The sequence below is a fragment of the Rhea americana genome, unplaced genomic scaffold, assembly GCF_003343005.1.
Source record: "Rhea americana isolate MKP2758 unplaced genomic scaffold, rheAme1 scaffold_48, whole genome shotgun sequence".
Classification (NCBI taxonomy): domain Eukaryota; kingdom Metazoa; phylum Chordata; class Aves; order Rheiformes; family Rheidae; genus Rhea; species Rhea americana.
Genome location: NW_028186623.1, coordinates 4,940,494 through 4,952,288, shown reverse-complemented (window position 1 = coordinate 4,952,288; position 11,795 = coordinate 4,940,494). Strand labels below are relative to the sequence as shown.

Sequence of the window (11,795 nt, the reverse complement as noted above, 5' to 3'; positions counted from 1 at the left end):
TTTTTAACTGTGTCTTTGAAAGGTATCCACTGCTGCTTTACAAAAAGCAAACAAAACACAATTCATCTTTCTTCTGAAAGAGTCTTGAATTGAAAGTCCAGAATCTTGGCTGTGTTACCAGGATAGCTGCATGAATTACAGTGACCAACAAGTACATTCTRGATCTATGTACCACTGTACCGCTATGTACCACTGACCACTTGGCATGCTGCAAATCACAGATTTGAGTGCTGCTGCTGCTTTTCCAGGCTTTATGTTAGTGGAGTTACTTATATTTGTCAACTCTGATGCTTTACAAACAAGATGATCTTAGGGAGATGAGGCATAGAGTTAAGCTTCAGTGGTGAGGGGGCAAGACTCTTGTGCCATCCTTGATTCAAGAAATTGCTCAAAATTTCATAGCTTCTAGCAGAGTTCAGTGTTGATAATGGAGGAAATTATCTTATTTTTCCACTTCACATTTAAACTCAGGCTATAAATTTGCTGAGTAGAAGAATGTGTGCATTTAAAATATGCTCAGCCACCTCAGCTCCAGCAATTAGCAGCCAAATAAAGGATACTAATTTGATACAGCCATTAAGCCCTTCATGCTTGAGTACTCTGGCACAGTTGTAGCAAAATGCTGTGAAACACCAGCTCCCAGCACCAGGAGGCTGTGGAGTGAATGGTGACAGCCTGCAACAAACTGCCTTGTAGATCTTGGAACAGTGCCTCCTAATTCAGTACCCTTAGCAGAAGAGCAAAATTCTGAAATCCTGGAGCCTGTCAAAGTTTCTCTCTATTTCAGGYATTGTGAAGGAGGAGGCCAGAGAGATTGAACAGAAAACAGGAGAATGTCAAGAACTAACTGCAACCTTGTTATCTTCCAGCTTCATAGTGTGTCCTGAGAGAGGGGAGCTGTGTATATCTGTATGATACCAAGTCCTCTGCCAGGCCCACAAGACTATATTGTTTGCTGTTTGGACTGTGATATTCCAGAGCTAAGCTTCTTTCCATAATTACACCTTCCTCCCTTCTGTCCCCCTTAGTCCTGCTGGAGTAGGTGGTGGTGGAAAAGTTAAACAAGCTAATGCTTTTAAGCTAGTAACACTGGCACAAACTAGCTTTGGTCCCGCTGATAAGGAGGAGATGGACCGGGCTTTATATGTCTGTACCATTGTCATTCCCTGCATCATTTGGTAACCAACCCAAATCTTTTCCAAAACCTCATTTCTGTCATTTTGAATACCTTGGCTAATAAGTGCTTCAAGGACAATCTGTTTTTCCTTTCTGGTTTCAGGTCCTCAAAACTACTGCGTGCATTCTACATCCCTCTCCTGTCAGAACAGCATACGTGGTATGCAAACTATACTATTCTGAAATCCCGGAGGCTGAAGCAAATCAGGAAAAAAATGGGAGGCTAGCAACACACCTAGTGAGCAAAATCAAAAGCGTCCACTGACACTGCTGGGCAGTTGCCTAAGGCTTCTTCAGTTCCCTTTTTGAGAGACTGTGCTTGTAAGATTCACTAATAAAGATTTCCCATGAAGWGATTTCACTCTGCAAACTTCCAGCTGTAAAAATGGTACGTCATCTGCTTTCAGTTCTCCATGTCTGGTCTCCGCTCTGCCTACACAGAACATACTGGTAAGAAACAGTTTGAAAATCCAGCAGCCACCTACGAACTATTATCTCTGCTGCTCCGTGTCTTGTTATCTGTTACACTAGAGAAGAGGAAAATGAAAAATAACAAGGAATCATAGTGTGAGGTTCTGCTCCAGGTTGCAGTCTGGCACTAGGAAAACCCAGCTCCACCCCTCTTTCTCTAAGTCTCTCTACAGTCCTCATCTGCCTAATTAGTGCTCACTGAGTAGTGCTTGCTTTCTCCTAGGGAACTTTTCCAGGTAAAAGTATTAAWGAAAAATATTTTAAAGAAGGAGAGGCAGAAACAAAAACAGGGGGAAAAATAACTGTGAAATGCACTGAATCTCAAGGAATGAGGTATTCAGTGCCATGGAGAAACATCCTAAGGTTGCTCTACCTGGGAGATACTTTCAAGGAAAAACTTGTGCTTTGGGGGAAAGAGCCCAAAACCTATGAATTGTGTCAATTATCTGTTTTAATGAAATCAGAGTATTTTTGTTATCTATGATACTGTGAAACACAGAGCTTTTGTTTGTTATTCATAATTCCTTAAAGATGCCTATACCATCCTTTGAATTCTGGTCTACAGCATCTAAGATTTCCAGAAACATCCGAAGAGCCGAAAAAATGTTAATTATTCTTCGCATGGTTCTATTTCCCAAATCTRCAAGGTAGAGAGTATACGTGTTCCATTGATCCAGTATGCTCCAGAGCAATGCTGTGTTTAATTATATCTCCATTTTTAGATCATGTTCTATTGCAAGCCAGATGAAGAGGTTTTTTTCTTTTCATCTACCTCCTTGATGTTCATCCTCCTGTGCAGGAACAGGATGGCATGAGATGGAGCTGAGAGGAAGTTCCCTTATTTGCAAAAAGGCTGCACAAGCTTCGTGCCCCACTCTTACGTCTGTGAATACATTGGTCTGCATGTGCAGTGACAAAGTGCCAGAGCAGGTGGATCAGGAAGCAGGTAGGTTTGTATGCAAATAGCAAAGTTTGTGCCCCGGGGATAGGTATGCTGGTCCAGGTRCAGAGTCCTAGAGTAGGCATACCTCTTGGCTAGTCTGCGGGTTAACAGCAGAGCCGGGTGGGAAGGGTAGGCTGTACCAACTAGGCTGTRATTTAACATGACACTATTGGGTCAGAGCAGGAAGAGCTGGACGAGGAGCAAGGCATTACTTGAATGAGAGGATATGCCTTGGAAATGTAGGGAGTGGCTAGGTCCCCTTGGGGCACTGAACAGAAATATTCCAAAGAAGGGGAACGAAATGGACTCTATGGCCAGTGGCTGCAGTTCTGTTTTAAGATCCCTCCTAAAGTAAGATAAAAAGCAAGGAAGCTGATGTTGAACCATGCTGCTGACTTCAAAGTTTTTTTTCTGGTAAATCAACCAGATCTCTAGCTAGGAGTATTTTGAAGTGGTTTTCCTTGGTATTAGCTTCAGAATGATTTTCCAGATGCAATCTGGAGACCAGAGAGATCGATTAGTTTCTGCCAGCTATGAAACAATCTTGAATTCTCTTCAGCCCCTTGAGCCCTGATTGTGACTCCAGGAACAGCCACTGCTCACAGCATCTCCTGATTTTGACTCCCTTGCTTCTTCTTGGAAGAGGAGGAGTTCGCTGTGCATAGAGTGATTTGCAAGGATGACCATATGGTGAAGTTGGCCTTTGGATCTTGCTACTTCTGAAACTTATATCTGCAGTTGATTCTACTAGTCAGGTCAGTAGGTGCTAATGAGTGGTGTACTTTGGATACATAAAACMAGCAAATATTGTTATCAGCGTGTTTGTAAGTACTGTGATTTGGTGATAGAGCTCTCATTAAGGTCTTAATTCAGCCTTAGGTAAGCCATAAACATTAAGCCAATGTGGTGKTCTTTCTGTTTTTTATGCTTTCTTGCCTGTGGAGCTTGTTACCATAGGTAGAAGACACCCTGCATGCAGGGTTGGCTCAGTTTCCRTCCTAGCTTCTATCAGCACTCTGAACATTGCAACAACCCTATTTTCCTGATCATGTTTCTCTAGTGATGTTGAAAGTATCTCCATTGTGGTTTGCAGCAGAGTAGAGGATGTGTCTGTCACCTGTCAGAAAACATCGTGTGGAACCTCAGAACTGACAAGTGGCTGGAGACAAGCTATGCTTAATGGAGGCCAAAGGTTSTGATTCCCCTTTGCATTTCATTAAGGAGGATTTTTTTTTTTTTTAATGGACTTGTGCTCTATTGATAATACATCTTATACGGGGCAAAACATGATAAGAGTGAACAGTTCACCTCTGTTTGGGTGATTAGAGCCTGGGTAATGCAGTCCTCCTCCCTTTGATTTAAAGTTGAGGCTTCTGAATGCAGACTTTGAGGGGGCCATCTGCAGTGTGTAAGCCTTGGCCTTCTGCARAAAGATGGATTTTACTACGTGCAAATATCGCCCCTCGTGACAGCCAGACATGGCGCTTAAAGGATTTCAGCCAAGCAATTGRTATGTTTTGGTGAGTTGGCCTGGAAGGTCAGAGTCACATTACAGATTAGCATTGCGGTGTCTGTGTTTGTGTTATTCCCCTATATCCCTCAAGCTGGCTCTCCCCCTCCTGAAAGTTTACATGTGTTGAACAGGCCTCTACAATGGTGAATCGGAATCAAAACTCTTGTCCTCCTTGTTGCCACTCCCCTTGCTCATCAGTGACTATAAATTGAATAAACGCAATTAAAGAACCAGTTGCGCCTCTCTCTGATGCTGTTTGTCTGACTGTTCCGTGTTGTCCTAGCCTTGAACCTGATGTTTACTGTGAAAAGACATTACAATAAATATCCCTTTTAAAGGACTGTGGTTGCTCCACCTCCCTCTCTATTTTGATTCTTGTATTGGGAGGGAATGTTAGGAGACTGGTAACTTGACAATAATTAGGAGTTATCAATGTTGTCCAGAGGAAGTCAGCAAATGTTTGGTTCCTGGAGGTAAATGCAGGTGCAGTAACAGGCACTGCTCCAGCTTTGCATTCCAGAGGTTCAAATCAAGGCAGGGGCTCTGTTTGACTCCACCTGTTTGTATGGGAAAGAGCAAATCTTGCCACATGGAGAATTTGGGGGCTAAAGAGCTGTGGCAATGAAAGGAAGGGTTGTTATTTTATAGATGGTGAATAAAGATCAAATTATAATTCTGATTTCAGTGGGAAGTTAGGTATTTGAGTGTTGTGAAGATCTTGACCAACATAACTCATCTAACGTCACCCACAGAGTCTGTGACTACGAGTTGTGTCTTGTCTGGTGTCCTTGGCACAGAAGGAGCCTTCATAGCAAGAGGTAAAGCCCTCAAAAATCCCTAGAGTCTCTTTTCCTTTAGTCCCTGCTAGAGCAGAGCCATTGTGTTGGGTAGTGTTCTCTGGCAGCCGGAATATAGCATGGGAACAACCCCAGGTGAAACTATATGGTGTGAGAAGGTGAAGTTGTTTCTAATGATGTTTTTAGCATAAAGAATGAGCTGTAGGTGATATTTTTTGGTGGGAAAGACTAAGGCTCCTGATATCTGTTCATAATTCACAGGTCAGGGTTGTTGCACTCTGCACATTTAAGCACATAGTAGTCAATAACAAGACAATTACTGGTAAATAAACAGACTTGATGGAGTGAGCAGTCCAAGGAGTATGTATTTTGGGACCTGTGGGAGGGGAGTGGGGCAGACTGCAAGAATTGCCTGCCAGGCTCAGGTCTCTCTGGATGAAGGATCTTGCTTTCTGAATGCAGATGTGGATATGAAGAGGTTTGCGCCAAAAGGTGGAGCTGTGTCCAAAACATTTTTAAAGCATTTTGTAGTTTTCATTGCTGGTTTTGTTCTCAAGCTTGGTGGGGGGAGGGGTGTTCTGAATTTTTCTTCCCCTTTTTCTTTTTTTTTTTTTTTAATTTCTTAATCTTTGCTTTGACCCTAAATAAAGGGGTTGAAGGGCTACAAAGATAATTAGATGACTGGAGCATCTCTCTTAGGAGGAAAAGCTGCGAGAGCTGGGCCTGCGTAGCCTGGAGAAGAGAAAACTGAGATCTTATCAGTGTCTATAAATACCTTGAGAGGGGGTATCAAAAGGATAGGTCTGGACTCTTCAGTGGTGCTGAGTGACAGGACAAGAGGCAACGGGCACAAACTGAGCCAGTGGAAGTTTCACCTGAATATGAGGAAGAACTTCATTACTGTGAGAGGTTCTTCTTTACTGGAACAGGTTGCCCAGAGAGGTTGTGGAGTGTCYTTCTCTGGAGATACTCAAAACCTGCCTGGACGCAATCCTGTCCAACACGCTGTAGGTGACCCTGCTTGAGCRGGGGGGCTGGACTAGATGATCTCCCGAGGTCCCTTCCAATCTCAACCATTCTGTGATTCTGTAAAGCAAAGTTATGATCTCGTTGTGAGGAGGCAGGTCTGATATAGCTGACTTATGACTTCTRTTAAAAAATAAATAAAGTTTGGAAGCTCTGTGGGTAAAGGGTCGAACTGCAAACTGTCAGTCTGCCTCAGTTGGATTCCCAAGGCTGCCTGGAGTCGCCTTGGTCAGGGATGAGTGTTACGCCCACACCGGTTGGATAGCACATGTCAGTTTCATGCAGGCAGTCCTGGTTTGATTTTTCCCACCTTTGCTATCTTCTCATCTTTGGAGAATGAGCCTTTCRTATTATTTTGTCTGGTTCTGGAGGAGAGAATTTCCGGATGGATTGCTAGAGTGCTGCTAGTGTCTGGCCTGGCACACTGAAAGAAGCTGTTTCCTTGCCCACACCAGAGCTGGGCACATCCTTGTGGTCACATCTGTGGCTAGATCAAGTGTCTTCTAGAGAATGTGCAGAGGTTATGGTACTAACCTCCTCTTTACTGGATGTAATTCTCCACTTACAAACTGAGACTGAGAGAACTGGAGGYTGGAAAAGTGCTGCTGTGAAGTACTGGGACCTAGTAAAGTCAGGCATCAGCACACATTTTTAGCCTGGCATTTCATAACCCATCTAGGGCTGCCACCAAGAGCTCTATCACACATACTGCCTGGATTCCAGCTTGTCTGAGCTCATCCAGTGTTTGCAACGCAGAGCTCTGAGGTGGAGAGTCCCTGGGGAAATGCCAGCAGTGAGACAGATTAACACCCTTAGAGACAGGCTGAGGGAAATCATGATTTCCACAAAATGACTACTTTTCTGTCTRTCTGCTCCAGCAGAATTTAAGATCTGTTTCAGTTTGACTCCTCTTTTTTCTACCTGTTTTGGGGGTTTGGCTACAAGCTGCTCCAAAGGCAGACGGATGTGTAGACTGGTTGACTCTCTGTAGGGTCTAGGCCTAGGCTCAGGGGCATGTGAGAAGGCAGCATTGCGGCACTCAAGCATATTCCAGTATTGTTGAATGCAAATTTGATGGGTTTTGAAAGGAAAACAAAAAGAATTGTGCATCTCCACAGAGGCGATGCTCTTTTTCCTTGACTCAGAGTTCAGAGTTTTTGACTTCTTTCAGTAAGAAAWATATTTAAACTGGTATACTCTCTTACAAGTGTATGTGAAGAGGAGGGGGCAAAGGAGTTGAGGTATGTGGAGCAGGGACCTGGAAATGGAATAACAGTGGATAAAATGCTGAGGACTGTGTACAGACTGGGAATGTGGGACTTCAGCCTGGTGTAGCTGGGAGTGCCGCAGGTCAGCGTTCAAGTGCAGCTGGCAGATCCGCATGGAGCAAGTTGTTCTAGGACAGATTTATGGTGTGTTGGCAGCTGGTCTGTCGTTCCAGAGCTCAGTTGCTGTTTGAAAGCTCTTGTCCCCAAAGGAATGGGGAAACCTCTTAATTGGCTTTGTTGCATGGCCAGCACACAGGAAATTTCTGTGACATATGGCTGGAAGGGATATTTCCAAAGCAGACTGCTGATCCCTTGAGAATACCTGACCAAAGTTTGGTACCTGAAACGAGGATTATCAGTGTCAAGTGGGTTTCCTCTCCCCCATTCCTCTGCCTTGTCTCTAGTGAGTCTGATGCTTAGCCAGCTCTTCTCAGTAGAGGCCAAGCTGGGAACAGCTTGCTATTTGTACTAACCTCAGAATTCGGGCCCACATCATGCCCAATGAAAGGCATTGACTTCGTAGTCAATGCCTGTTGCCTGTCAATGCCTGTATTCTGTTTATTTGAGCTTCCAGCTTTCCAGGCACTGCTGGAGGAAAAGGGCTGTGAATTTCTTTCTCCTTCAGCATCCATCAAGAAACTTGAGCATCATCCTAGCCCTGCTGAGATTCAGTGTGTGTCACCATGAGTGACTGCACGTGTCTCTATCCGTTTGCCTGGAGAGGTACTAATGAGGCCCCATCTATCTGCTTTGCAAACTCTAGCTGTGTTTGCTAAGCCACAGAAAAGGTCAGGCTAGATGTGCAGAGTGAGAGAGCATCATAACCTAGCAGGACTCTTGATCGATGCAGTCTTTTTCCTGCATTGCTGTCCTGGAGACCTTCATTCAGAGGGTAACTGCTGTGTAGGATTGGAGTATTTCAGCCAGGACAGGACAGAGGTGCCTTTGGTTGTGGGGTTAGTGGAGAGGCTGAATGCAAAGATGAAGATTCTCTGATTCTCTTCCAAATGTGTACTGGATGCAAGACTAGACAGCCAGGAGCCTTGGTCTTGTTTCAAGCTGCAGGAGACAGCATAAGCTTGTGACTAGAGGTGGGGAGGGGAGTCATGACTCCTGGGTTCTCTTCCAGTACTGTCATTCACGTGTCCTGTAACTCTATGAATCTTGCTGGGAGATGAGTTGTTGGGTATGTGTCTATACATGAATCATGAAACAGGCTTCAAACATCCTTTGCTAGAACAGGGTAAGCTTCTTGTTCTACCCAACACAAAGAGAAGGCTACTGTGGCCTTCTCTGGTTTCTCATAGCCCCCTGTGGCATTGTTGCAGCACTTGTCCTGCCTGGAGCAGGCAAAGAGGATTTCTCTGACRTTTTCTCAGTCCTGTGATGTCCTTGCCTGTTGAAATGGGCTAGCTGGAAAAGCTCTCTCTCTGGCAAGGAGAAGGGTGGAGATCCAATAACTGCACTTATGCTTCGGAACATGCTGTCCAGGTGCTGCCCTGTAGTGCAGAGCCCAGCCCTGTTTTCTCCCCCATACAAAGAGGAGGCTGTTTTGGCCTTCCTGTTTTTATTCTTCCCCTCCTACTTGGCCAGGGAAGCAGCAGTTTCAACATGTTGTATCTGAGTCAGCAAGAAATAACAACAGGGTCACTGAATGTGGATTTTGTGGTGAAATCATCAGCAATTGCCCTTGTTAGCAGATCTGGTTTGAACCTAGCCCAATGGTTAAGGCATAGCAGTGGCAATCTGGAGACTTGGCTTTTTACCTTGATTTTTGGGGCAGGTAGCTTTCTGCATCTGTGACAGTCTTTGCACAGCTGCAAAATCTTGGAGGCATGTGCAGCCCCTGCCTGCCTTGCACTGTGGTACCCTGCACTTAGCTCAGTGCTGCTGCAGCTGTGAGAAGCCAAAGGATCAAAGCAAAAGATGTGATTAACGGGTTCTTTGGCTTCTTACCTTGCTGTTCCAGAACAGGGAGTGGGTTATTGTCTTTCCTTGGGAGGAGGCTTTCAGATTTGTTTTGCGTGCCCTGCTTTGCTCCAGCATCCCTGCTGGCCCTGCACYACTGGAGAGAGAACCTCTTGGTGCCCTACTGGAACTCTCTGCAGCTGGACATGGGCCCTCCTCTAACTCGCAACTTCTTGGGAATATGCTCTGGGGACAGGCAGGAGCTTTCCAGCAGCTTCATGCAATGCTGTCTGAATCACGCTATAAACAAGTCCAAACCCTATTATTAGCYGTTGGAAACTGCTGCCTTAGAGACAGGTTTGCTTATAAATATCCATTATTTTCTCTCTGGCTCTTCACTAGGGGAGCTGGCAAGAAAAAGGGATCTTTGCTTCTCCAGAATCTGCCTGCCCCTGCTGCTGCTGTTGCTTCTTCCCCACCTGAACTCATCCTCCTCCCTGTTCCAGCCTCCCAAGTTCTGGCTGTGCTAATGAGCCATCTGCTTCAATATCAGCAGTGTGGCAAATGCCAACAATTTTGGAGGGGAATTGAAAAACACAAGCAATAAGCAACTTGTCTGAACGCTTGCTGCGGTCACTACAGTGATCAGCTGCAGTGTCTAAAGTGCAAGTGCTGGCTCCGAGTTCGCTACTCAGCCCCAATATGCATGACTGTGAGGAAGGCCCCAGTGCCCTGTCAGACAGGGATGACAGCACTTTCTCTGCCTTGTTTGGTGAGGGACAGATGTAAGGTTTGCCAAGAGTGGGAGATGGCCAGTTTCACCAGGTTTTGCAGTAGTCCTCTGATCTGCACAAACGGTCTTGTACCATGTGAGTACACCTTGCCTAACAGGACTGCTGTCCCATTCAAGGCTGTTAGCAGTCCCATCCAGTTGAAGCGGTAGTCTTCTCCCCATGCCAAATCTCTACCCAGCATAGATCTCTCCTGCCCTTCCTGCCTGCGTGTGCTGCTGTGCTCTCTGCCTCTTTCAGCTCTCTGGAACAAATGCTTTTAGCTGTAGGATGCTTTATTTCCCCTTGAAGCTGGTCTTGTATTTTGTGCACTCAGCATTGCTCCAGGAACTTGGGTGCAGCTTTTTGTCAGAACCTAAGTCCTCTTATTATCTATGCTTGTTAGGTAAGTGCTCTGCTGTGCATAAAAGCTGCTCAGACTGCACCCTGTGTCGTTCTCTGTGTAAACTCTGACAGGTGCAGAATAGTCAGGATGTGCTGGAGGTTTGAAGAAGGGATGAAGGAGGTATTTTTAAAATGATGAAAGAAATGGCCAGCTCCTCTACAGAGGATGTTGCTGTGGGTGGTGTGGGGAGATGCTGCTGGAGTGAAAGCTAAAATCTCAACAACACTTTTTATTCTTTCTCTAGGCAGCTGTTTTGCAGCCCTGCATTCCCCCTGTTTCTTCCAGTTAGGCCTGGCAAAACAGGCCTGTCTACCAGGCCAGGCAGTAGGCCCTGCACTACAAACTCTGCCCTCACCACGTTGCCTTGCTCTCCACCCTGCGGCTTGCTTTGCAGACAGCTAGCATCAGAGTCTGCATGCCTAGCACAGTAAGGAGGTGAGTGGAAGGAGATGATGCCGCGTGTCTCCAGATGGCCATACGTGCACCTGTTTCCTGGAGCCTCTTCTCTACATACCTACTTCCCCTGCAAACAGCTCTTCCTCAGAGGGGTGGTCAGAGAACTCACAGGCTTCTCTCCTCTGCGGTGAGGGGCCCCTATGCAGAGGASGATGGGTAGTTCTTTAAGGAGAGGAGATGCTCAGAACACTTGGCAACTGATGCTAGTGAGGTTTAGAGGGAAATGTGTACAACTCACTGGTTAAGCCAGTTCTGTCAGGTACCAAGCAGAAACTAATGGCTGCTATGAAAGAGAAAGCAAATGCAGTTCTATAAATACCTGCCTTGGTTGTGCTGGTGAGTTTCAGGGTGTGTCAATGTGAAGGGGACAGGCAGGGGTAAAAGAGCAAAGGGGAGGATGTGTGTATGATGTAGCACTAGTAAGAGGAGTTCACAGTGTTTTTGTTCAGCCAGGAATATATTGTGAGGGTAGAATAAGACAGAGACTGTGGGAGAGGCGTGAGAGGACAGGTGGAGGCTGGAACCATGTGGAATAGAGAGATGTGCTTGTGAGGAAATTATGTTGAGCGAGGCATCTGAGGGAAGGATTTGGAGGATCTGCCCCCACAGAAAACACTTCCGTTTTCCCTCAGCTTCCAAGCATTTTTGGAAACCTKCAGCTTTTCCTGCTTTTCATGCACCATCCTCTGCAGGCTAGCATCCCCTACAGCCCTGAGAGATAGGGACAGCAGTTTGCAAACTGGGAGCGGTGACAGCTGTATTCCTCATTTCTGTGAAGCTGGTCTGTCTTTGGAGCCTGTGACTGACAGAAGTGGGGCTTATACCCAGAAGAGGGATCACAGCTAACAGGGTCTTGGAATGTCTGTTTTAGGCCCTCATTCCTCCCTTCACCCCACAGTGGTCTGGATCCCTGATGGGAATCTTGCTGAATTTCATCCAACTCCAACTGGGAAACCCTTCTTCAGCTACTTCCTCGGGCCCCCAGGAGAGGGCATCATGCTCCACGGGAAGTGGGCATTGGACAGTCTTCATTGCTGCCTGCTGGGATAAGAGACCGGGGT

The 11,795-nt window shown here is 45.9% G+C and overlaps 1 protein-coding gene across 4 annotated transcripts in view; it reads left to right on the top strand.

The window, feature by feature from the left end:
* LOC146589163 (alpha-1,2-mannosyltransferase ALG9-like) overlaps positions 1 to 4,336 on the top strand; it is a 42,011-nt gene extending 37,675 nt beyond the window's left edge. For 2 of the 4 annotated variants that reach the window (XM_085316867.1, XM_085316866.1), the window contains one exon: positions 1,280 to 4,336. In XM_085316867.1, coding sequence (XP_085172993.1) covers positions 1,280 to 1,403 — 124 coding nt within the window. In that variant the 3' untranslated portion in view covers positions 1,404 to 4,336. The remainder of the gene's footprint in view (positions 1 to 1,279) is intronic. The other 2 variants (XR_014897279.1, XR_014897278.1) reach the window with 2 other exon arrangements.
* The last annotated feature ends 7,459 nt before the right edge of the window (positions 4,337 to 11,795 follow it).